The 26,779-nt window shown below is 45.6% G+C and overlaps 2 protein-coding genes across 3 annotated transcripts in view; both read left to right on the top strand.

The window, feature by feature from the left end:
- wdr55 (WD repeat domain 55) overlaps positions 1 to 26,779 on the top strand; it is a 59,230-nt gene that overhangs the window by 6,690 nt on the left and 25,761 nt on the right. The window contains exon 1 of one of the 2 annotated variants that reach the window (XM_080213305.1): positions 18,626 to 18,643. The exons of the other annotated variant lie outside the window; for it this stretch is intronic. The gene's annotated coding sequence lies outside the window, so the exon portion shown is untranslated. Of the gene's footprint in view, positions 1 to 18,625; positions 18,644 to 26,779 lie in introns of those variants that run through there. 2 annotated transcript variants of the gene reach the window in all.
- vmac (vimentin type intermediate filament associated coiled-coil protein) lies at positions 3,479 to 15,157 on the top strand. Its single transcript, XM_080213306.1, has 2 exons — positions 3,479 to 3,747; positions 10,532 to 15,157. Exons 1-2 carry the CDS (start codon positions 3,557 to 3,559, stop codon positions 10,899 to 10,901), a joined length of 561 nt encoding a protein of 186 aa, XP_080069432.1. The 5' UTR covers positions 3,479 to 3,556; the 3' UTR covers positions 10,902 to 15,157.

Here is a 26,779-nt window from a genome sequence, read left to right as displayed (position 1 = left end):
TTATTTAACCCATCTACAGGATCCCCTTTATTAAACCCTACTGTAATCAATATCCCTTCCTTGATCTCACTTAAGGCTCCTTCCCCAACATTTTGAGGGGCTGGCAGGGCAGACCATACAGACTTGCTTAAGCACATGACTATCAGTTTCAATTCTTCCCTTTCGTCTAGCCCATGTATTATCTTTTGCTGCCTAACATTCTCAAACTGTGTGGGTCTGCTCAAAAATTGTCGTTTTCTTTGCAATTTCAGCCAATTGTGCCATCATAAACGGGGTCATGTATGTAATACCTGGACCCTGAGACTCTCCTATCCGGCATTCAGTCATCACTGGGTGCAGCGGTACTGGAGGTGAAGCTGGGGGAGTGGTGGGTATGACTTCCCCTGGGAAAGATGGTGGTGGACCCAATCCTCGGTTCACGTAACGTAAAGTTGAGCGTTCTCCTTTAACTCTCCCCAATCTGCATCCTCTACCTCCTCTTCCTCTACTGTCCCGAAGGTACACATAAATCCGTTTTGAACCTATAATAGGTATTCCAGCAGCGAAATTTCTTGCTGGCATTTGGAGTGGTCAGTGGTTGCCTGTGTCTGTTCCTTACTGGCTTGATATAGCGCTTTTATTGCCACCTGCAGACTGGTGCACTTAGCTTCCAATCATGCTATGCAAGCTTGGCTTTACCTTTGGTCAGGTAGGCTCTCTCATACTGGGTCTGAAAATTGCCCAGATGTATTAGATTTGACTGGTTGCTTCTCTTTAATTCATCTATCTCTCTGTCCTTTTTGGCTCTTATTTGTTCTATCCTCTCCTGCTACTGTTCCTTTAGTTTCTTAAGCTCTTCCTCTTTTCCCTCCTGCACCTGCTTCGATTCCTCCAGTTCCTTACAAACTGTGTTTAACTCCTTTTCTGTTCCTAGCAATTGTCCTAAGCAGCTCACAATCACAGTCGCTTTCTCACATTTGCCTGCCCATTTTCCCTGAACTTTTCCTCAGATTGTACCAATACTTCTGTCCTAGGGATCGCGGTCAAGTCTCAGTATAGGCACAAGATTCTGCCCATAGGGTCCACCCTTTCTCCTGAATACATTCCCTGATTTTTGTTTCCCATATGGGACACTTCTCTATCTCTGTGCTGTTTCCTGCCATTCTATATTTTTGACGACAAAGGGTAGGGAGTTGATCAGACTGAGGATACGGCTTAAGGCTACGTTCTGGTCCTAATCCCTCCAGATTCTAATGTAAACCTAAGGCGTTTACCCTATCATCCTTGTTAGTACCAACGCATGCACAATAACAATTTCCCAAAAGCAGTAATTTGACCAATAAGGAGTCTGCACCTGTTTGGTCTGATGTTTAAAATAATCGTTCAAAATAGACCTTCTACTCCCTTCGATTTACTTGAGATCCTGGCCATCACATGGGGCATTTGCTGTCTTAATTCGGACTCACGCTAAATCTCCAGGAATATTAGGTTTTGTGGGATTTGATATCGGAGCAACAAAGTTACTTCTTGTCGATGTCAAGACAAGGAGAGGCAATACGAAAATAAAGGTTTTGATTGTAAAGCATGCGCAAGAACTGAAAGACCTATGGGTGAGACGGCAGGTTGAGAAAGTGGTTAAAAAGACACAAAGAATGCTGGAAAACTCTTAGTTCAAGCTCAACTCAAGGTTATATCTAGTTCTGGGACAGCTATTTACCATTTATGTAGATGATCTGGAGGAGGGGGCTGAGTGTAGGATAACGAAATTTGCTGATGACACAAAGATGAGCGAAAAAGCAAACTGTGCGGAGGGTGTGGAAAGTCTGCAGAGGGATCTAGATAGGCTGAGCGAGTGGGCGAGGACCTGGCAGATGGAGTACAATGTTAGCAAGTGTGAGGTTATCCACTTTGGCAGAAATAATAGTAGGAAGGATTACTATTTAAAGGGTGAAAAGCTGCAGCATGCTACGGTGCAGAGGGACCTGGGGGTCCTTGTGCACAAGTCGCAAAAACCCAGTCTGCAGGTGCAGCAGGTGATCAAGAAGGCGAATGGAACGCTGGCCTTTATAGCGAGGGGGATAGAATATAAAAGTAGGAAGGTCTCGCTGCAACTGTACAGGGCACTGGTGAGGCCGTAGTTGGAGTACTGTGTGCAGTTTTGGTCGCCGCACTTGCGCAAGAATATTTTGGCCTTGGAGGGAGGGAGAGGAGGTTCACTAGGCTGATACCGGAGATGAGGGGGTTGGACTATGAAGAGAGACTAAATAGACTGGGTCCGTACTCGTTGGAGTTTAGAAGAATGAGGGGGGATCTTATAGAGACGTATAAGATAATGAAAGGGATGGATAGAGTAGAGGTAGAGAGATTCTTCCCGCTTAGAAAGGATAGCAGGACTAGAGGGCACAGCCTCAAGATAAAGGGGGGGCAGTTTAGAACTGAGTTGAGGAGGAACTTCTCTCTGGAATTCTCTGCCCGTTGAAGTGGTGGAGGCTACCTCGCTGGATATATTTAAGTCACGGGTAGATAGGTTTTTGACAGACAAAGGAATTAAGGGTTATGGGGAGAAAGCAGGAAAGTGGAACTGATCCACTTCAGATCAGCCATGATCTTATTGAATGGCGGGGCAGGCTCGAAGGGCTAGATGGCTTCCTCCTGCTCCTATTTCTTATGTTCTTACTATGACAGCACATTTTAGGAAAGGTTTGAAGGCTTTTGAAAGAGTGCAGGAATGACTTAAGAGGATGAGATTAAGAGGAAGAGTTCCAGGCATGAGGATCTCCAGTTTCGTGAGTACATTAACAGCAAGTGTTCCCTGAAAGTGTGGTGGAATCAGATACAATTTGCGTTTTAAAAGGGAATTGGCAAAGTAGATTGAAGATAAGTGGGTTTTTTCCGGGTGCTCTGGTTTCCTCCCACAGTGCAAAGATGTGTGGGTTAGGTTGATTGGCCATGCTAACTTGCCCCTTAGTGGCCTGAGATGCGTAGGTTAGAAGGATTAGTGAATAGAATATGTAGGGATATGGGGGTAGAGCCTATGTGGGATTTGGTCGGTGCAGACTCGATGGGCCAAGTGGCCTCATTCTGTACTGTAGAGTTTCTATGATTCTATGATGATAAAATAACATTTGTCAGTCTACAGCAAAAGGTTTGGAGTGGCCAAATTGCTCATGGAGAGGGCCAGCATAGACATTACCTCCTACGGTTGAATGACCACCTCTGATTTGAGATTGAGAAAGTGCACCACCTTCACCCTCTACAGCAAATTCTTAACTTCTCACAGTTAACATTGCTCAGTTTATTTTGCTGTAAAGGATCTGTATTACCTTTGATATGCCACCTGCCTATCACAGGCCTCACTCCTCACCTGGGCACTGCCTCTCACCTAGCAACAGGTGCCCACCTGGCCGGCGCGTGCGCAGTGTTGCAGCCGGCCGTTGAGCGCTCGCGCGATAGGCCGGCGCTGGCTGGGTGGGCGCATGCGCAGTGGCGGTGAGGCCGATGCTGCTTTGAGAGCCTCGGGGTCGGGTACGGGAACCTTCGCCTGTCAGAGCGGCGAGTGCGGCCTCGGAGGCGCAGGATGTCTGTGCTGAGCCCGGTGCAGATTAAAGAGGCGAACGCTCACCTGGCAGCCGTGCACCGCCGGGTGACGGAGCTGGAGCGGAGGCTGGAGGCGGCGGAGCGGACGGTGCGGGAACAGGCCGAGCGGCTGATGGGCAAAGACCGGGAGCTGCAGGCCGCCATCCGGGAGCTCACCCTGCGCAAGGAGCGGTCAGCACAGGCCGGAGCCGGGGGAGAGAGAGAGACCGGGGTGGGGGGAGAGAGAGAGAGACCGGGGTGGGGGGAGAGAGAGAGAGACCGGGGTGGGGGGAGAGAGACCGGGGTGGGGGGTGGGGGGAGAGAGACCGGGGTGGGGGGAGAGAGAGAGAGAGACCGGGGTGGGGGGAGAGAGAGAGAGAGACCGGGGTGGGGGGTGGGGGGAGAGAGACCGGGGTGGGGGGTGGGGGGAGAGAGACCGGGGTGGGGGGTGGGGGGTGGGGGGAGAGAGACCGGGGTGGGGGATGGGGGGAGAGAGACCGGGGTGGGGGGTGTGGGGAGAGAGACCGGGGTGGGGGGTGGGGGGAGAGAGACCGGGGTGGGGGGTGTGGGGAGAGAGACCGGGGTGGGGGGTGGGGGGAGAGAGACCGGGGTGGGGGGTGGGGGGAGAGAGACCGGGGTGGGGGGTGGGGGGAGAGAGACCGGGGTGGGGGGTGGGGGGAGAGAGACCGGGGTGGGGGGTGGGGGGAGAGAGACCGGGGTGGGGGGTGGGGGGAGAGAGACCGGGGTGGGGGGTGGGGGGAGAGAGAGAGAGAGACCGGGGTGGGGTGGGGGGAGAGAGAGAGGGGGTGGGGTGGGGGGAGAGGGGGTGGGGTGGGGGGAGAGGGGGTGGGGTGGGGGGAGAGGGGGTGGGGTGGGGGGAGAGAGAGAGAGACCGGGGTGGGGAGAGAGAGAGAGACCGGGGTGGGGGGGGGGGGGAGAGAGAGACTTGGGGGGGGGGGAAGAGAGAGACTTGGGGGGGGGGAAGAGAGAGACTTGGGGGGGGGGGAGATTGAGACTGGTGGTGGGGGGGGGGAGAGGGAGAGAGAGAGACGGGGGGGAGGAGATGGGGAGAGACGCGGGGGGGGGGGAGGAGATGGGGAGGGACCTGGGGGGAGGGGAGAGAGAGAGAGACCTGGGGGGATGGGAAGTATAGAGTTGGAGAGGGGAGTGGGGAGGAGGAGAAGAGGTAATAGGTGACAGGAGAGAGGGCGGGCAGGGGATATGGGAGAGAGGGGGAAACAATGAGCATAAGAGGTGTGAAGAGGGATGGGATAAAAGGGGAACTGGGGGATGGTGAATATATCTGAATTAGGAGTAGGCCACTGCGTGTCTTGAGCCTGCTCCATCATTCAATAAGGTCATACTTAACCTGCTTATAGCCTCAACCCCACATTCCTGCCTCCCCCTGCCAAACTTGCATCCTGTTGTCAATCAACAGTCTATCTTGTTTTGCTTTAAAAATATTCAAAGAATCTGTTTCCACTCCCTTTTGAGGAAGTGTTCCAAAAATTAACAATACTCTTTTTTTTAAAAAAAATCCCCGTCTGGAATGAGTGACCCATCATTCTAGATTTTCTAGCAAGAGGAAACATCCTTTCCACGTCCACTGTCAATCCGCCCATTCCTGCTATTAGTTTGGTAAACCTTCTCTGAACTGCTTTTCACATATTTTCATCTTATATAAAGAGAACCATGCTGTACATAATACTCCACGTGTGGTCTCACCAATGTCCTGTATAACAGAAAAATAACCTCCCTACTTTTATAATCAATTCCTCTCCCAATCAAGGGTAACATTCTATTAACTTCTAAATTACTTACTCAATTTGTCATATTTTTGCCCACTCAACCTACCTATATCCCTTTGTATCCTATGTCCTCTTCACCCTTTAATTCCCTACTTTTGTGTCTTCAGCAAATTTAGCAACCATCCCTCCCTTCAGTTTCTTAATCCGAGTCATTTAAATAAACTGTAAAAAGTTGAGCACTAATTGATATGGCACCTTTGGAAATCTAAGTGCAGCACATCAACAAATTCCCCTTTATCCACAACAGTGGTTAGCACTACTGCCCCACGGTGCCAGGAACCTAGGTTCAATTCAACTACTGTGTGTCCTTGAGAAGTATGTACCCCAGCCAGGGAGAAAGTGGTCGAGTGAGGGAACCGTGGTTTATTAAAGAAGTTGATTTTCTTGTGAAGAGGAAGAAGGAGACTTATATGAAGATGAGACGTGAAGGCTCAGTTAGGGTGCTTGAGAGTTACAAGTTAACCAGGAAGGACTTAAAGAGAGAGCTAAGAAGAGACAGGAGGGGGCATGAGAAGTCTTTGGCAAGTAGGGTCAAGGAAAACCCTAAAGCTTTCTATAGGTATGCCAGGAATAAAAGAATGACTAGAGTAAGATTAGGGCCAGTCAAGGACAGTAGTGGGAAGTTGTGCGTGGAGTCCGAAGAGAGAGGAAAGGCGCTAAATGAATATTTTTCGTCAGTATTCACACAGGAAAAAGACAGTGTTGTTGAAGAGAATACTGAGATACGGGTTATTAGACTAGACAGGATTGAGGCTCGTAAGGAGGAGGTGTTAGCAATTCTGGAAAGTATGAAAATAGGTAAGTCCCCTGGGCCAGATGGGATTTATTCTAGGATTCTCTGGGAGGCTAGGGAGGAAATTACAGAGCCTTTGGCTTTGATCTTTACGTCGTCGTTGACTTCAGGAATAGTGCCAGAAGACTGGAGGATAGCAAATGTTGTCCCCTTGTTCAAGAAGGGGAGTAGAGACAACCCTGGTAATTATAGACCTGTGAGTCTTACTTCTGTTGTGGGTAAAGTTTTGGAAAGGATTATAAGAGAGAGAATTTATAATCATCTAGAAAGGAACAATTTGATTAGGGATAGTCAATACGGTTTTGTGAAGAGCAGGTCATGCCTTACAAACCTTATTGAGTTCTTTGAGAAGGTGACCAAAGAGGCACATGAAGGTAAAGCAGTTGATATGGTGTATATGGATATCAGTAAAGCATTTGATAAGGTTCCCCACGATAGGCTATTGCAGAAACTACGGAGGCACAGGATTGAGAGTGATTTTGCAGTTTGGATCAGAAATTAGTTAGTTGAAAGAAGGTAGAGAGTGATGGGAAATGTTCATCCTGGAGTTCAGTTACTAGTGCTGTACTGCAAGGATCTGTTTTGGCGCCACTGTCGTTTGTCATTTTTATAAATGATCTGGATGAGTGCGTAGAAGGATGGATTAGTAAATTTGTGGATGACACTAAAGTCGGTGGAGTTGTGGACAGTGTGGAAGGATGTTGCAGGTTATGGAGGGACATAGATAAGCTGCAGAGCTGGGCTGAGAGGTGGCAAATGGAGTTTAATGTGGAAAAGTGTGAGGTGATTCACTTTGGAAGGAGTAACAGGAATAAGAGTAACTTTGGAAAGAGTAACAGTATTGGGCTAATGATAAGATCCTTGGTAGTGTAGATGAACAGAGAGATCTTGGTGTCTATGTGCATTGATCACTAAAAGTCGGTACCCAGGTTGATAGGGTTGTTAAGAAGGCGTACAATGTGTTAGCTTTTATTGGTAGAGGGATTGAGTTTTGAAGCCATGATGTCATGTTGCAGCTGTATAAAACTCTGGGGCAGCTGCACTTGGAGTATTGCGTACAGTTCTGGTTGCTGCATTACAGGAAGGATGTGGAAGCATTGGAAAGGGTGCAGAGGAGATTTATCAGAATGTTGCCTGGAATGGTGATAAGGTCTTATGAGGAAAGGCTGAGTGACTTGAGGCTGATTTTGTTAGAGAGAAGAAGATTAAGAGGTGACTTAATAGAGGCATACAAGATTATCAGAAAATTAGATAGGGTGGACAGTGTGAACCTTTCTTCTCGGATGGTGATGGCTAGTACGAGGGGACATAGCTTTAAATTGAGTGTTGTTCGTCCATCGTCGTCGATGAGGACCTCGACACCATTAGTCATTTTGAGGCTGGTTGCGGTGTGTCCGAAGATGACTGATCAGGCCGATTCGGGCACGGATTGTCCTGGCACATATTAGACAGGCTTGTGTAGACACTGTAGTTGTTGCACTGGTGGCTCTGGACTTGCGCAGCTTGCGCTTAAGTTGTGCTTCAGCAATACACCTTGCTTCGTGAGCTTGACAGCCTTTGTGGATGAGGCAGTGCCAGGTAGGGCAGTTTTGTGCCAGTGTTTCCCAGGTGGTCATGTCAATGTCAAGTGACTTCAAGGAGGCCTTGAGTGTGTCTTTGAAAGGTTTCTTCTGCCCTCCATGCGAGCGTCTTCCAGCAGAGAGTTCCCCAAAAAGGAGCTGCTTGGGTATGCGCTCGTCTGACGTACAGTTGACATGACCTGCCCACCGGGTCTGTGCTCTCATCAGCAGTGCGTGGACTGATGGTAGACTTGCTCTAGAGAGAACTTCAGTGTCTGGTACTTTGTCTTGCCATCGGATGCGTAAAATTCTGCGAAGACAAGTCGTGGAAATGATTGAGCTGCCTTGCACGCCTTCATACACAGTCCACGTTTCACAGGCATACAGGAGGGTAGTGAGTGCCATGGCGCTGTAGACCTTCAGTTTTGTTGCTGGGCTGATTCCTCGACGTTCCCATACAGTGGGGTGCAGTCTAATGAAAGCAGAACTTGCCTTTGCTGTCCTGCAGTTAACTTCTGTATCAATAGTCACTGCTTGGGAGGGGGTGCTGCGAAGATAAGTGAACTGGTCCACCGCCTGTAGTTTCTGCCCTTTGATTGTGATTATGAGTTCTGTGTACGGTGCACGAGGAACAGGCTGGTGCATGACTTCGGTCTTTTTAATGTTGACGGTGAGTCCAAAGTTGTCACAAGCCATGGAAAATTTGTCCATACTGACTTGCATCTCTGGCCCTGAGCCAGCATACAGGGCGCAGTCATCGGCAAAGACGAAATCTCTCAGAACAGTTCTTTCACTTTGGTAATACATAAGAACATAAGAAATAGGAGCAGGAGTAGGCCATCTAGCCCTTCGAGCCTGCCCCGCCATTCAATAAGATCATGGCTGATCTGTCGTGGCTCAGTTCCACATTCCCGCCCTCTCTCCATAACCCTTAATCCCCTCGCTTATCAAAAACCCATCAACCCGCGTCTTAAAAATATTTAGCGAGGCAGCCTCCACCACCTCAACGGGCAGAGAATTCCAGAGATTCACCACCCTTTGAGTGAAGAAGTTCCTCCTCAACTCCATTCTAAACCCCCCCCCCCCCTTATCTTGAGGCTGTGCCCCCTAGTCCTACTGTCCTTTCTGAGCGGGACGAGTCTCTCCACCTCTATCCTATCCATCCTATTCATCATCTTATATGTCTCAATGAGATCTCCCCTCATTCTTCTAAACTCTAACAAGTACAAGCCTAGTTTATCCAGCCTCTCCTCATAGCTCAACCCCCTCAACTCCGGTATCAGCCTAGTAAACCTCCTCTGCACTCCCTCCAATAGCTTGAAGTCTCCTCAGGTTGAAGAGCTTCTCATCCACTCTGTACTTGAGGCTGATTCCAGCAACACTGTCCTGGAAGGCAAATTGAGGGGTGATAGATATAGGATGGACGTCAGAGGTAGGTTCTTTACTCAGTAGTAAGGGTGTGGAATGCCCTTCCTGCAATGGTAGTGGACTCATCAACATGAAGAGCATTTAAAGGATCATTGCATAAGCATATGGATGATATCAGAATAGTGTAGATTAGATGAGCTTTAGATTCGTTTCACAGGTTGGCGCAACATTGAAGGCCGAAGGGCCTGTACTGCGCTGTAATGTTTTATGTTCTAATTCTGGCCTCGGGTCACTGTCCATGTGGACAATGTTCTCCCTGTGTCTGCCTGGGGTTCTTCCGGGTGCTCCCTGTGTCTGCCTGGGGTTCTTCCGGGTGCTCCAGTTTCGTCCCACACTCTCAAGATGTGCGAGTTAGGTTGATTGGTCATGCTAAATTGTTCTTGAGTGTCAGAGGGATTAGCAGTATAAATATGTGGGATTACGAGGATAGGACCTGGGTGGGATTGTTGTCAGTGCAGGCTCAATGGGCCGAATGGCCTCCTCCTGCACTGTGGGGATTCTATTTGTGACTCCCTCAAAGAACTCTAAATTTTGGTTAAATTTTGGTCCCTTTCACAAAACCACGTTGGCTCTGCCTGACTGCTTTTAATTTTTTCAAGTGCCTTCGATAAAATCTTTAATTATGGCTTCTAACACTTTCCTATGATAGATGTTGGGTTAACTAGCCTGAATTTTACTGCTTTCTGTCTCCCTCCCTTTTTGAATAAAGAAGTTACATTTGTTATCTTTCAGTCTAATGGAACCTTCTCTGAATCCAGAAAATTTTGGAAAATTAAAACTAATATATCAATTATTTCATTAGCCATTTCTTTCAGAACTTTAGGGTGAAGTCCATCTGGGCCCAAGGATTTGTCAGTCTGCAGACATGACAAGTAGCTCAATAACACTTCTCTGGTGATTGTAATTTTCACAGGTTCCTCCCCCACCCCCTTCTATTTCTGGGATGTTACTTGTGAAGACTGATGTAAAATACCTGTTTAATTTATCCGCCACAGCCTTGTTTTCCATTATCAGTTCTCCAGATGCACTTCCTCTTTGCACTTTGTTTGGGGTGTGGGGGGATTGAAATGGAGGGAAATTGAGGAAGGGGGGGCAAATGGAAGGCCTAAAGGGGCAGTGATGCCGATCAAGTGAGATAATGAGGAAGGGGCTTAGGAGAAGGAATGAGAGGTAATGGGAGGTGGGGATGGCAGAATGCTGGGAGCGGAGTGGGGAAGTGAAGGGAGATGAAAAAGGGAGAATTGGGGAGGGATTGAGATGGGGAAAAGTAGAGGGTGGTGAGGGGATATGAGGTGAATTGGTGGTGGGAGAGGGAATGGAGGAATGGCTGCCCATATTATTTATACCTGAACTGAACCATTTCCATTGCTGTTGTCCATGTGCTGCAGGGAGATGGTGGATGTGCAAGAGAAACTGCAGGATTGTGAAGGGACAGTGCAGAGGCTGCAGACAGTGATGAAGGAGAAGGACAGTGTGATCGCCCAGCTCAGACACCGCAGTCAACTGCTGGATAAAATCACTCGCAGCCGGCCCCTCCTTGATAACCTGCTGTCCTACATGGCTGAGGCTGAACGCTCGCAGAGTATCCACATCTCAAACCTTGACTCTCACCCTGGCTACCCTGACCATCATGCCCACTCTCTCTCGGGAATCAACGGATTAATCAACACCAGTACCAATGATCGCAATTTCTCTGTCAGTGAGGATGATATGGAGGAGCCAGGTCAAGATGATGCAATCTTTGGGACCACAGTTTAAACCTGCATCCAGAGGTCTGACCCTCTCCTGCTGAGAGATGTTGGGTAGAGTCCACAAGTGCCTGTTGTTTGCACAGTACTGCAAGTTACCATACCAACACCTGTGAATATCAAACCTTCCATCGGTGTCACTAGATAAAAGAAGTGAAAATCAGAAGCACGTCTAAATTGTGTGGGGTCCCATTTTTGGACTTACACTACATTCCAAAGATTCAGGGGACTTTTTACTGTAACTTGGAACTGAGGGGTTATTTCGGTGAATGTAAAGAAACAGACTGTTTATCAATCTCTTGGTGCAGTTATGAATAATGTTGGGTATCACTGGCTTTAAATAAGCTTCCATCTGAAAGGCTGAGTGAAGAGGTCAGGAGGAGCCAAGTAATAAACTTTTTGCAGGTAGAGCACAAAGAGGAAACTCTAGTCTCTTCCCTTTCTAGGTTTCTCCCAACTGTTGGAGTCTATAGAAAATAATCATGTCACCAGAGTAATAAATGTGGGGATTGTTCCCAAAGCCTTTTGAGTTTAGCTAGGTGCATTGAGTGTTTGCAAGGGTGGGAGTCACGATAATGTGATAGCCAATTCCATTTGAATCACAAGGTAGTCTGGAACATAACTCCACAACATAACGATGTTGTGGAGTAATGCTAGTCTTCAGGATCAGTTTAATTCCAGTTGGGATTGGATAAAGTCTTGGACCTTTGTGGATAATGAGCAGCGTAAGTATTATTGGAAATGGAGAAGATCCCCACTTACAGAGCTGCCTGAATTGTTAACTTTCTTGTCCAGAGATTCTGTTCTCAGTACAAAACTACGTAGCCTGAAATTGTTTCAACTATCTATATCCATCAGTGTGGAGATTTGGAACTTCACTCTGGGACTGTGGTCAGTGTTGAGCCAATGACGTTTTCAGGGTTCTATACCTCACCATTTCTGAATCATGTTTCTGTCCTGCCCTTTGAGCAGTGGAATGCATCCCTGACCAAACTGATCTGTAAGGTTCTATCCTCTGCCCATCTTCATGAAATTAAACTTGTGTTTTTTCTTCAGAGTTAACCGGGTGCTCATGATAGCAACCTGGAATGTCATGGGATATTGGCCAGAAATTTGCTCGCTGCTGTTCCACCGCTGTCACATTGCCGGAAGTACAGCTAGCATTGTTGTTTGTGAGAACAGGACTTCCAGCAAAGTTATTGTGAGGATCAGCAGAGGAATAGATTCCTGGCCATTGAGTTACGGACAGTCACTTTAAACATCAAATCTCACCAGTGAGAAACAAGAAAGACCCACTGGACTATTGAGTTGTAATGCCTTTGTATATTAATAACAAGGAGAAGAAACTTTGTTATGGAGAAGGCTCCTGCAATAGTTCCCTGCTCAAATTCTGCTATAACCCAGAGTGTGGTCCAGCATTATTACTGTCCATTGATTTCTTTGTTGGTAGGTTTTGCATTTGTTTCCTGGATTTTAGTGTTTATGACTCTTAGTGGCCGCTGTAGATTCACACAGCATGCAGGCTACAGACTGTGTCTGTGGTGAGTCTGTCCTGGGAACATGGCAAATGGCAATAAGAGATTGAGTCTGAGGTGGATGAGCTGATATTCAGTGTACAATAGAACAGTGACCAAACTTCAAAAGCACTTAATTGACTGTAAAGCACTTTGGAATATCCTGAGGTGTGAAAGGCATTATGGAAAAGCAAGTTAGTTCACCCAGGAGGTACCCAACAGTAACCTGGTCATCCTAAACTTCAAACTGACCTCCACCTGGAACCTCGGGTCCTTTTGTTCCATGTGGCGCTGTTACTGTAGGCTGCAGAAAATGTGTTTTTGGTCACAATGAGCAAATATGAATTTAATTTCTCCTCTAGTAAGATTTGCACTTTATTCCATTGGAATTGCACAATAGAAGTCTGTCTGCACGTGCATTCAGTAACTTGTAAGTAGCTGTGAAATTGAAAATCGTTAGTCGAGGTTTGGTGAGTTAGACACAGTAAGAAATTACACAGCGCCAGGTTAAAGTCCCACAGGTTTATTTGGAATCATGAGCTTTCAGAGTGCTGCTCCTTCATCAGATGAGTAGAGAAGTAGGTTTCACAACCATGGCATATATAGACAGACAAACCTGCAAGATAGTTGTTGGAATGCAAGTCTTTTCAGGTAATCAAATCTTTACGGATATACACAGTACGAGTGGAAAGAGGGATAATAGATTAAATAGGTGTGAATTGTCTCAAGCCAGGATGGTTAGTAGGATTACTGAGACAATTCATACCCCCTAATCAGTGATTATTCCCCTCTCCGTCTACCTGTAAAGATTTACATGTCAACCATTATCTTGCAATTGTGTTTTTGTCTATATTTGCTGTATTTGTGAACCTATCTCTCCACTCACCTGATGAAGGAGCAGTGCTCCGAAAGCTCATGGCTCCAAATAACGTGATGTTGTGAGATTTCTTACTGTGCCCAGCCCAGTCTAACACCAGCATCTCCACATCATGAGAGTTAGATTGTCAGTGGTTACAGAACTATGCAATTGATTAGCAGAGAGCATAATCTGCCCCACATAGTCCTTATCTGGTCTGTGATGGGATTGAAAATGTCTTCATCTTTACCAGCTGCAACCTCATCTGACTACATCAACACTTCATCTATAAACAGAAATGGAAAACGAGCACGATTATATCTTAAAGGGAGCTGCACAAGTTATATAACTATGTTGCAGGAAAGAGTGTGCTGTGTTTGCAGTGTAGAGTATCTGAGTCCTGGCATTCAGCCCAAGGCAGGAATCTAGTGAAGTTTGTTTCTTTATCCATTTTAACCAGTTGCTGTCTCATGAACTTATAAAGCCTAAGTCACGACAGTGAGATAGGGGCTGGTATGAGCCTGGAGTGGTCCAGGGAAAAATGAAAGTAACAGCATGTGGGCCCAGTCTCGAATGTGGTTTCTGGTAAAGTACTGCACGTTATCACATGATAATGTCATGGTAATAAGCTGACATCAGGCACAGACTGTTGGTGTGCCCTAGTTATTAGAATCTCCATTTTCAAGGGACAAGAGGTCCTCCATATATTCTCTGGGTTCAATGACCAGTCACTCTTTGCACTTGTGCTCTTGATAAACTTGTAATCATTCCCTGCAATGTATATAAATTACTCCTATTAATATCTGCTCCACGAGCTAATTTATTGTCTATTGAATGATTACCCAAGTAATCACTCTCTGACAGCCATTATTCTATGTAATCACATTGATATCCATTGTTGTGTATGTACTTATTCTCTAATGTTCATCATTCTGTATAATCACTCTGATATCCATTATTCTCTGTGTAATCACTCTGAGATCCATTATAACCACTCTGAGATCCATTATTTTGTGTAATCACTCTATGTATTATTTTCAATGTAAATTGCTTCTCATATTCATTGTTCTGTGTAAATCACTTCTCTGTCTTCTGTGTGTGTCTTTTGGATGGTGGCTATTTTCGAACATCCACAAGAATTCTCTGTGTTGTCACTGTATATATCAATCTCAATATAATCACTCAAGACAAACTAACATTCACTCCTAAACCATTATTTTCCACAAAATCAAACATCATAATTTTCCATTACATAATGTGAATTATAATGTGAATCTGCTGGAACTCTGTTCAGTAATTTGGTTCTTCAGTTCTTTTAGTTTTTGGATGTTTATTACAAAATAGATGAAAGGAAGTTACAAGGCAGTTGACTATCTTGTTTAAGCAACAGCTAACTTTTTCAAAGTAAAGCTTGAACTGATTTGGCAAGTTCTTTGAACCCAGAGGTTGGGTGGGAGGTAGATTTACTCTGGGGATTTTGTTACAATATGTCATTGCCGTTTTCTCATTTAATGTTCATGTTGCTAATTTAGCTTTGTTATTTGCATTGCATATTACCTGCCTGCAGCATTGCTCTAAATCATATGAGTTAGACGGGCAGGAAACTATTGTGAAGTACATATTGAAAATGATAATACGTGGTTTTAAGGAGAAGGTATTCTTGAGTTTGCTTGTAGATTGCAGGAATATGTGCAGTACTAGCTTGTCCATGTTCCCTTGAAATATAATACTTTGTTTAGAGGGATTTGGAACTGTGGTATGATCCTTGTTTTAAAGTTACTGGGTGAATACCACAACTCGCTCAGGGCAAATATTTCACATTTGCAGTTTTTGATCATTGTTTGTAGACACAAATCTGATAAATTGGTGCCTTTTATAAAACTGTGCAATATCTTTTTAAGTAGTGTGTGTTTAATCTGTGTGCTGTGAGTTTTCAATGCTGCCTCAGGCCATGATCATGGCTAATGATTCACAGTTGGAATTTTGGAGCCTGATCCTGAGTCGTCATTTGGCCTCCTGTGTACCAAGATCGACAATGGAATTTCTCCAAACATCCTGTGAACTTTCAGTTTTCAACCTGTATCCAAGAAAAGTTCCCCAAATGAGTAAGGAAAATGGAAGTGAAAAGCAGCTAACTGTTTTATCCCAACATGATGGTGCCTGTCTGTCATTGCTACAGAGTGAGAAACTGAGGAACCTTATCCTGTAATGTCGGGATGTAAGACAGCAACATCAATGTCACAGCCAGAGGAAGGAAGTGAATGCCTATGCCACCTCTGCCCCATGGCCCCTGATATCTTGATTTATTTCCTGGAATGTGGGTATCTCTGGCAAGGCCAGCATTTGTTGACCATCCCTAATTGCCCTTTGAGTGGCTTGCTAGCCCATTTCACAGGGCAGTTAAGAGTCATGGAATCATACAATTCCTGCAGTGCAGAAGGAAGCCATTCAGCACATTGAGCCTGCACCAACGACAATTCCACCCAGGTACTATCCCCATTACCCTACATATTTATCCTGTTAATCCCCCTGATACTAAGGGGCAAATTAGCATGGCCAGTGCATCTAACCAGCACATCTTTGGACCGTCACCACATTGCTGTGGATGTGGAGTCATGTAGGCAAGACCAGGTAAGGATGGCAGATTTTGTTCACTAAAGGACCAGATTTTTAAAACAAAAAACAATTGATAGCTTTTGTTCCAGATTTATTAATTTAAATTCCGCCAGCTGCCATGGTGGGATTTGAACCTATGTCCTCAGAACATTACCCTAGACTTCGACTGGCCCAATCACATGACCACCATCTCCCGTAGATACTTCCCCATAGCCCTGCAAATATTTTATCAAAACCCCTCAAATTTGAACACTACTATTAAATCTCTCAATCAGACTACTCCCAGCTGAACAACTCTAGCTTCTGTAACTGAAGACCCACGTTCCTGGTTTTCTAATGAATCTCCCCTGTACCCCCTCCAAGGCTATGAACTCTTTTTCCAAAGTAGAAATGATTTCAAGTCTCCCTGATGGGCTTTAGGTAAAGGCAGAGCCTGCTGTTGCCTTTGAATCAGAAGGCAGAGGGTTCAAAATCACTGACCCTTGAGCAGAATGCCAAAAACATTACTAGGCCAGTAATATATCAGAAGTGAGATATCAATGGTGGTTCAGGTGGCTTAATTTAGATTATGGGGTCCATGATCTAAATTAAGAAGGATAGGGAGTTCTGTTATTCTCATCAATATTCCATCTTCCACTGCTGCAATCGCAGAATTGTTATGATGTAGAAAGCAGGCTATTTGGCCCATCGTGTCTACATTGGCTTTCCAAACAAGCATCATGACTTAGTGCTATTCTCTTGTCCCACATTTGTTTCTATTCGAATAATCATCTAAATACCCTCTTGAATGCTTCAATTGAAACTGCCTCCACCATACTTCCAGGCAATGCATTCCAGATCCCAACCACTCACTTTGTGAACAATTTTTTTTCTTGTATCACGTTTGTTTTTTTTTGCAAATCACTAAATCTGTGCCCTTTTTTATGAATGGGAAGTTTCTCCCTATCCACTCTGAACTGCCCTCTCATGATTTTGAACATTTCTATAAAATATCCTCTTAATTTCTCCAAGGAGAGATCAACTTCGCCAATCTATCCTCAACATCTTGTTGAAGTTGTACAAGACATTGGTAAGGCCACACTTGGAAAACTGTGTGCAGTTCTGGTCACCCTATCATAGGAAGGATACTATTAAACTAGAAAGAGTGCAGAAGAGGTTTGCCAGGACTTGATGGTTTGAGTTATAAGGAGAGGCTGGAGGACTGGACTGGGGTAAACACAGTAAAAAGTCTGACAACACCAGGTTTAAGTCCAACCGATTTATTTGATAGTAAACTGACCTTCGGGTAAGCATTCTCCAAGGCGGCCTTCACAACACACGACAGTGCAAGAGTCGCCGAGCAGAGACCGATAGCCCTTACCCGAAGGTCAGTTTACTATCAAATAAGTCGGTTGGACTTAAACCTGGTGTTGTCAGACTTTGTAAAAAGTCCATGTAGACAACATCAACTGCACTGCCCTTACCTACCTTCTTGGTTACCCCTTCAAAAAAACAAATTTGTGAGACATGATTTTCCACTCAAAGCCATGATGACTGTCCCTAATCAATCATTGCATCTCTAAATGCCTGTAGATCCTGTCTCTCAAAATACTTTCCAACACTTAGCCACTACAGATGTGGGGCTCACTGGCCTGTAGTTCCCAGACTTTTCCCTGCAGGTAAATAAAGACATAACATTTGCCACTCTCCAACCTTCAGGCACCTCACCTGTGACTTGATGATTCCAATATCTCTGCTGAGGGACCCGCAATTTCCTCCCTAGCCTCCCACAATGTCCTGGAATACACTTAATCAGGTCCCGGGAATTTATCTAACTTGATGCACTGAGTCCATCAGACTCAGTGAGTATGTGACACCCTTAAGTAACTTGGTCAAAACCCTGGACTGGTCTATCTACATCCAGACCACATGGATTGCAATAGTTTAAGTCGGCAGCTCACCTTCAACTCTTCAAGGGCAATTGGGGATGGGCAATAAATGCTGTCCTAGCCAGTGAATACAATATTATTTTTCCTATGTGTATTTTTTTCCCTGATCTATATCAATTTATGGAGTCATGGAAACTCCTGTTATATCCGTATCTTCAGTTATGTAATTTAGTTTCTCTGAAAGTGGATCAAATTATATCAGTTTAATTTTAGTTCACTTAAATACAAAAATAAGGACCATCCATATGTTACCCTACTACAAAGGCTAATTACTACTTGTAAACGCATGAACTGTCCCCGGTCAGACCAGAAGCTCAAAGAATGGCTTAAAGGAACAAAATGAAGAGGTGGGGTTTAATGAGGAAATTCCAGATTTGCACGTGAAAACACTTTCACCAATGGTGCAGTAATTAAAATCATGGATGCTCAAGGCCAGATGTGGGCTCAGAGGGACAGGCTGTCTCAGAGGTCCACATAGGACCAGCCCAGTTCCTGCCTTTGAGGTCCTTAGCCACAATAAAAAATTGAAGATACATGCAAACAAAATAGGTCACCAAAAAAAAGAGATAATTTGAATTTGTTTAATTAACAAATGCTTTTCTAGCTTTTTTCTGTGCAAATGCACTAATTATTGAGGAGGAATCCAGCTTTTGCACAATGTCACAGTTGATATTATGCATAGCAAGTCCATTCAAACCCTCATGTCTCAGTTGAACGGTGAGAATTCTTTACCTGCTTCAACATGTTAGAAGTACATTCACCTGAAGCTGCAGATGCAGACAAAAATACACAATGTAATTGTGGTGTTAGGAAACACCACAAGTGTGAGTGAGAGCAGGTTAAGTTTAAGTTTATTTTTGTTTCTTGGTAAGGGAAGTAATAGGGATGGCAGCGCAGGCAGTGCGAAGTTTCTCCTGTGGGATGTTGGAGGTGAGGGACACTGGTAGTGTCCCAGCTGATTACACCTGCAGGAGGTGCATCCATTTGCAGCTCCTTGAGGACCGTGTTAGGGACCTGGAGCTGGAACTGGAGGAACTGAGAATTATTCGGGAAGCAGAGGCAGCTATTGACAAAAGTTACAGGGAGATAGTTGCTCCCAAAAGTGATGAATGGGTGACTGCTAGAAGGGGTAAGAAGCAGTCAGAGTAGCGATCCCCTGAGGCTGTTCCTCTCCAGAATAAGTACTCTGTTTTGGATGTTATTGGGGAGGAAGACTCAGCTGGGGTAAGGCATGGGGTACAGGTCTCAGGAGTAGAGCCTGTCCCTGATGCTCAGGCAGGAAGGGGGAAGTAAAGAACAGGATTAGTGACTGGGGATTCCATTGTTAAGGGGATAGATAGGAGAGTTTGTGGGAAAGAGAGAGACTCACGGTTGATATGTTGCCTCCCAGGTGCCAGGGTCCATGATATCTCTGAGTGAGTGTTTGAGATCCTTAAGGGGGAGGGGAACCAGCCCCAAGTTGTGGTTCATGTAGGCACCCATGACATAGGTAGGAAAAGGGATGGGGTTATAAAACAGAAACTCAGAGAGTTAGGGTGGAAGCTCAGGGCTAAAACAAGCAGAGTGGTTATCTCTGGTTTGCTACCTGTGCCGCGGGATAGCATGGAGAAGAATAGAGAGAGAGAACATTTGAACTCGTGGCTAAAGGGATAGTGCAGGAGGGAAGGGTTCAGATACTTGGACAATTGGGGTTCATTCTGGGGTAGGTGGGACCTCTACAAGAGGGATGGTCTGCACCTGAACCAGACGGGAGCTAATATCTTGGGGGGGAAAGTTTGCCAATGCTATTCAGGGGGGTTTAAACTGATTCTGAGGGGGGATGGGAATCTGAACTGTAGCTCCAATGTACAGGAGGATGAGAACAGAGAGGTCATGGATAAGGTTTCTCGGTCACAGCAGTGTATTGGCAGGCGGGAGGGTGGTTTGAAGTGCGTATACTTTAATGCGAGGAGCATACGCAATAAGGTGGACGAACTTGCAGCCTGGATTGGTGCCTGGGACTTCGATGTTGTGGCCATTTCAGAGACATGGATGGAGCAGGGACAGGAATGGCTGTTGCAGGTTCCGGGGTTCAGATGTTTCAGTCAGAGCAGAGAAGGTGGTAGAAGAGGGGGAGGCGTGGCATTGTTAGTCAAGGACTGTATTATGGTGGCAGAAAGGACGTTTGATGTGGACCTGTCTATTGAGGTAGTATGGGCTGAGATTAGAAACAGGAAAGGAGAGGTCACAGTGTTGGGAGTTTTTTTATAGGCCTCCAAAAAGTTCCAGAGATGTAGAAGAAAGGATTGCAAAGATGATCCTGGATAGGTGCGAAAGTAACAAGGTAGTTGTTATGGGGGACTTTAACTTTGCAAATATCGATTGGAAAAGCTATAGTTCAAGCATGTTAGAGGGGTCAGTTTTTGTCCAACGTGTGCAGGAAGGTTTCATGACACAGTATGTAGATAGGCCAACAAGAGGTGAGGCTACATTGGATTTGGTACTGGGTAATGAACCAGACCAGGTATTAGACTTGAAGGTAGGTGAGCACTTTGGTGCTGGTGACCACAATTCGGTCACGTTTACCTTAGTGATGGAAAGGGATAGGCATATACCGAAAGGCAGAAGTTATAGCTGGGGGAACGGTAATTATGAGGCTATTAGGTGAGATTTAGGATACATAGGGAGGAGTAGGAAATTGCAGGGGCTGGGAACAACTGAAATGTGGAGCTTGTTCGAGGAGCAGCTACTGCGAGGCCTTGATAAACATGTACCTGTTAGGCAGGGACGAAGTGGTCGAGCGAGGGAACCGTGGTGTACTAAGGAAGTTGAATCTCTGGTGAAGAGGAAGAAGGAGGCTTATGTAAAGATGAGACATGAAGGCTCAGTAAGGGCACTGGAGAGTTATAAATTAGCCAGGAAGGAGTTAAAGAGAGAGTTAAGAAGAGCTAGAAGAGGACATGAGAAGACTTTGGCAGATGGGATCAAGGTTCCTAAAGCTTTCTACAGGTATGTTAAGAATAAAAGATTGGTTAGGGCAAGATTAGGGCCAGTCAGAGACAGTAGTGGGAAGTTGTGCGTGGAGCCTGAAGAGATAGGAGAGGCACTGAATGAGTATTCTTCATCGGCGTTCACACAGGAAAAAGTCAGTGTAGTCGAGGAGAATACTTCAATACCAGGTTGTAGACTAGACGGGATTGAGGTACATAAGGAGGAGGTGTTGGCAATTCTTGAGAGTGTGAAAATAGATAAGTCCCCTGGGCCGGATGGGACTTACCCTAGGATTCTCTGGGAGGCTAGTGAGGAGATTGCAGAGCCTTTGGCTTTGATCTTCATGTCGTCATTGGCTTCAGGTATAGTGCCGGAAGACTGGAGGATAGCAAATGTTGTCCCCTTGTTCAAGAAGGGGAGTAGAGACCAACCTGGGAATTATAGACCAGTGAGCCTTACTTCTGTTGTGGGCAAAGTTTTGGAAAGAATTATAAGGGATAGGATTTATAATCATCTAGAGGGAAATAAATTGATTAGGGATAGTCAACACGATTTTGTGAAGGGTAGGTCGTGCCTCACAAACCTTATCGAATTTTTTGAAAAGGTGACCAAAAAGGTGGATAAGGGTAAGGCAGTTGATGTGGTGTATATGGATTTTAGCAAAGTGTTTGATAAGGTTCCCCATGGTAGGCTACTGCAGAAAATGCAGATGCATGGGATTGAGGGTGATTTAGCAGTTTGGATCAGGAATTGGCTAGCTGATAGAAGATAGAGGGTGGTGGTCGATGGGAAATATTCAACCTGGAGTTCAGTTACAAGTGGTGTACCTCAAGGATCTGTTTTGGGGCCACTGCTGTTTGTCATTTTTATAAATGACCTAGATGAGTGTAGAAGGATGGATTAGTAAATTTGCTGATGACACCAAAGTCGGAGGAGTTGTAGACAGTGAGGATGGATGATACAGTTTGCAGAGGGACATAGATAAGCTGCAGAGCTGGGCCGAGAGGTGGCAAATGGAGTTTAATGCGGAAAAGTGTGAGGTGATTCACTTTGGAAAGAGTAACAGGAGTACAGAATGTAGGGCTAATGGAAGGACTGTTAGTAATGTGGACGAGCAGAGAGATCTCGGGGTACATGTGCATAGATCCCTGAAAGTTGGCACCCAGGTTGATAAGGTTGTTAAGAAGGTGTATGGTGTGTTAGCTTTTATTGGTAGAGGGATTGAATTTCGGAGCCGTGAGGTCATGTTACAACTGTACAAAACTCTGGTGCGGCCACACTTGGAGTATTGCGTACAGTTCTGGTCACCGCATTATAAGAAAGATGTGGAGGCATTGGACAGGGTGCAGAGGAGGTTTACCAGGATGTTGCCTGGTATGGTGGGAAGGTCTTATGAGGAAAGGCTGAGGGACTTGAGGTTATTTTCATTGGAGAGAAGAAGGTTACAAGGTGACCTGATTGAGGCATACAAGATGATCAAAGGATTGGATAGGGTGGACAGTGAGAGCCTTTTACCTCGGATGGTGATGGCTAACACAAGGGGCCATAGCTTTAAATTAAAGAGTGGTAATTATAGGACGGATGTCAGAGGTAGGTTCTTTACTCAGAGGGTAGTAAGGGCGTGGAATGCCCTGCCTGCAGCAGTTGTGGACTCGCCAACTTTAAGGGCATTCAAATGGTCAGTGGATAGGCATATGGATAACATTGGAATAGTTTAGGTTAGAGGGTCATTAGATTGGTTCCACTGGTCGGTGCAACATCGAGGGCTGAAGGGCCTGTACTGTGCTGGAATGTTCTATGTTCAATGTTCCATTTCTTGAAGCAATTTCTTTGGCTTGCAATCCAGAGAAGAGTGTTTTCAATCTTAGGACTTTAAGTTGAAAAACTATCCATTAGAAAGAGTTATTATAAATTAATAGAACAACTTCAACCGTGTGCTAGCTCTGCTGCCTTATTGTATGCACGTACTTACACCCTCCTTCACGAGCAAATAGGATAGGCTGCATAGACACTGCCTGATGTACAATATGGGACAGCAAAACCTACTTCCTTTTCCCATATTATTTTCTTATGTGCATAAAAAGTGGCTGTGAAAAATCAAATGCCAAAAGCTAGCAACTGTCTAGGGTTGAGGCCCAGGCCAAATGGCTCTCTGGGCCTCCCCTGTACCTAAGCAGGTATCTCAGAGGGTTGTAGGGCTGGATAAGGTTCCAGGGATTGAAAGGTTGCTTTTGAAATTGAGGACAGAGATTTTAAAATTGAGACATTACTGAATTGTGAGCCAATCTAAGTCAGTGAACATGGGCTAGGATTTTGGATAGCAGAGTTCTGGATGTGCTGAAGTTTATGGGGAGTGGAAAATGGAAGGAATTTGATTTATTGTTGTCACGTGTATTAACATACTGTGAAAAGTCTTTTTTGCGCTATACAGACAAAGCATAATGTCCACAGAGAAGGAAACAAGAGAGTGCAGAATGTACTGTTACAGTTATAGCTAGAGTATAGAAAAAGATCAACTTAATGCGAGGTAAGTCCATTCAAAAGTCTGACAGCAGCAGAGAAGAAGCTATTCTCGAGTCAGTTGGTATGTGACCTCAGACTTTTGTATCTTTTTCCCAACAGAAGGTGGTAGAAGGAGGAATGTCTGGGGTGTGTGGAGTCCTTAATTATGCTGGATGCTTTGTCGAGACAGCGGGAACTATAGACACGGTCAATGGATGGGAAGCTGGTTTACATGATGGATTGGGCTACATTCACAACCTTTTGTAGTTTTTTGCGGTCTCGGGCAGAGCAGGAGCTGTACCAAGCTGTGATACAACCAGAAAGAATGCTGTGTGCATTGAGCTGCAGTTCCTAAGGGACCGCATTAGGGAACTGGAGCTGCAGCTCAATGAGCTCCATCTGGTCAGGGAGAACGAGGAGGTGATAGAGAGGAGTTACAGGCAGGTGGTCACACCGGGGCCATGGGAGGCAGGCAAGTGGGTCACAGTTAGGAAGGGAAAGGTCAGGTACTAGACAGCACCCCAGTGGCTGTGCCCCTTAACAATAAGTACTCCTGTTTGAGTACTGTTGGGGGGGACAGCCTACCTGGTGGAAGCTGCAGTGGCCGTGCCTCCAGCACAGAGTCCAGCCCTGTAGCTCAGAAGGATCAGGAAAGGAGGAGGAAGGCCGTATTAATCAGGGACTTTACAGTGAGGGGATCGGACAGGTGGTTTTGTGGAGGCAGTTGAGAAACTTGGATGGTAGTTTGCCTCCCTGGTGCCAGGATCTGATCGCATCCAAGATATCATGAAGTGGGAGGGAGAAGAGCCAGAGGTTGTGGTGCATACTGGTACCAATGACGTAAGTAGGAAAAGGGAAGGAGTCGTGAAAAGAGAATATAGGTAGAGAGTTGAGAAGAAGAACCGCAACGGTATTAATCTCGGGATAGCTGCCTGTGCCATGAGACAGTGAGAGCAGGAATGGAAAGAGTTGGAAGATAAATGCGTGTCTGAGGGATTGGAGCAGGGGACAGGGATTCAGGTTCCTGCATCATTGGGGTCTCTTTTGGGGCAGGTGTGACCTGTACAAAAAGGACAGGTTGCACTTGAATCCCAGGGGGACCAATATCCTGGCCAGGAGGTTTGCTAAGGCTACTGGGGAGAGTTTAAACAAGAATGGTTGGGGGGTGGGAATCAAACTGAAGTGACTGGGAGAGACGAGGTTAGCTCACAAATAGGGAAAGCTTTTTGACAGTGTGAGAGGGAGGATAGGCTGGTGATAGAGAAGGGGAGCGCTCAGGCCAAAGGTTTGAGATGTGTCTACTTTAAAGCAAGGAGTGTTGTGAACAAAGTGGATGAGCTTAGAGTGTGGATCACTATTCAGAAATGTGATGTTGTGGCCACTACAGAGATTTGGATGACTCAAGGACAGGACTGCATATCGCGATGGGAGATTTTAATTTCCCAAATATCGATTGGTATTTCCCTACGGTGAGGGGTTTAGATGGGGAAGAGTTTGTTAGGTGTGTTCTGGAGGGTTTCCTGACACAGTATGTGGATAAGCCCACAAGAGGAGAGACTGTACTTGATTTGATATTGGGTAATGAACCTGGTCAGGTGTCAGATCTCTGTGGGAGAGCATTTTGGACATAGTGATCATAATTCTATCTCCTTTACAATAGCATTGGAGAGAGATAGGATCAGACAAGTTAGAAAAGTGTTTAATTGGAGTAAGGGGAATTATGAGGCTATCAGGCAGGAAATTAGGTGCATAAATTAGAAAGAGATTTTCTCAGGGAAACGTACAGAAGAAATGTGGCAAATTTTCAAGGAATGTTTGTCTGGAGTTCTGCACGACAATGTTCCAGTGAGACAGGGAAGTTTTGGTAGGTTACAGGAACCGTGGTGCACAAAAGTTGTAATGAATTTTGTCAAGAAGAAAAGAAAAGCTTACAAAAGGTTCAGGGAGCTTGGTAATATTAGGGTTCTAGAAGAGTATACGGCTAGTAGGAAGGATCTTAAGAAGGAAATTAGGAGAGCCAGAAGGAGTCATGAGAAGGCCTTGGCAGGCAGGATTAAGGAAAACCCCAAGGCATTCTACAAGTATGTGAAGAGCAAGAGGATAAGACGTGAAGGAATAGGACCTATCAAGTGTGACAGAGGACCCCAATATCATAAGAACATAAGAAATAGGAGCAGGAGTAGGCCATCTGGCCCTTCGAGCCTGCCCCGCCATTCAATAAGATCATGGCTGATCTGTCGTGGCTCAGTTCCACATTCCCACCCTCTCCCCATAACCCTTAATCCCCTCTCTTATCAAAAACCCATCAACCCGCTTCTTAAAAATATTTAGCGAGGCAGCCTCCACCACTTCAACGGGCAGAGAATTCCAGAGATTCACCACCCTTTGAGTGAAGAAGTTCCTCCTCAACTCCGTTCTAAACCGCCCCCCCTTTATCTTGAGGCTGTGCCCCCTAGTCCTACTGTCCTTTCTGAGTGGGAAGAGTCTCTCCACCTCTATCCTATCCATCCCATTCATCATCTTATACGTCTCAATGAGATCTCCCCTCATTCTTCTAAACTCTAACGAGTACAAGCCCAGTTTATTCAGCCTCTCCTCATAGCTCAACCCCCTCAACTCCGGTATCAGCCTAGTAAACCTCCTCTGCACTCCCTCCAAGGCCAAAATATCCTTGCGCAGGTGCGGCGCCCAATCTCTTCCTTTTTAATTGCAACATGACTCAAACTATCTCCACACCCTTTCCCAGACTCATCATCCATCAAGTCCTTCTCTTTGGTGAATACTGATGCAAAGTACACATTTAATACCTTGTCCATTTCCTTTGGCTCCACACATAGATTCCCTCCCCTGTTCTTGAATGGGCCAACCCTCTCCCTGGTTACCCTCTTGCTCTTTATATATGTATTAAAAAGCCTTGTGATTTTCCTTAATTCTGCTGGCCAATGAACTTTTGTGACCCCTTTTAAACTGTCTTATTCCTTGCTTAAGTTTCTTTCTACTTTCCTTGTATTCCACATTTGCTTCGCCTGTGCCCAGCCTCCCAGCCTTGACAAATGGTTTCTTTTTCTCGTTGATTAGGCTCACAATATCTCTCATTATCCGGGTTCCCAAAACTTGCCATACTTATCCTTCCTTCATCCTTTCAGCAATGTCCCAGTCCTGAATCCCAATCAACTTACACTTGAAAGCCCCCCGGACACATGCCAGATGGTGATTTGCCCTCAAACATCTGTGCCCAATCCCAGTCAATATAAAGGAAGTTATAATCTCCCAGCACAACAACACTGTTACTTTTACACCTTGTCAAAATCTGCCTACATATCTGTTCCTTTATCTCCCGCTGGCAGTTGGGTGGCCTGTAGTAAACCCCCAACATTGTGACTACACCCTTCCTATTCCTGAGCTCTATCAATATTGCCTCGCTGTATGAGCCCTCTGAGGTATCCTTCCGCAATACAGCTGTGATATTCTCCTTAACCAGTAGTGCAACTCCCCCACCCTT

Source organism: Carcharhinus amblyrhynchos, chromosome 26 (genome assembly GCF_965287045.1).
Source record: "Carcharhinus amblyrhynchos chromosome 26, sCarAmb.v2.hapA, whole genome shotgun sequence".
In the NCBI taxonomy this organism is placed as follows: domain Eukaryota; kingdom Metazoa; phylum Chordata; class Chondrichthyes; order Carcharhiniformes; family Carcharhinidae; genus Carcharhinus; species Carcharhinus amblyrhynchos.
Note: the sequence above shows the minus strand (reverse complement) of the source record. Positions and strands in the feature narration are given on the sequence as shown.

What these genes read in the sequence shown, in the direction of transcription:
- vmac (XM_080213306.1), top strand. Translation starts at nt 3,557, where the DNA reads ATGTCTGTGCTGAGCCCGGTGCAGATTAAAGAGGCGAACGCTCACCTG. An exon ending in CTCACCCTGCGCAAGGAGCG is followed by an intron (nt 3,748 to 10,531) that starts GTCAGCACAGGC and finishes CATGTGCTGCAG; the next exon opens with GGAGATGGTGGATGTGCAAG.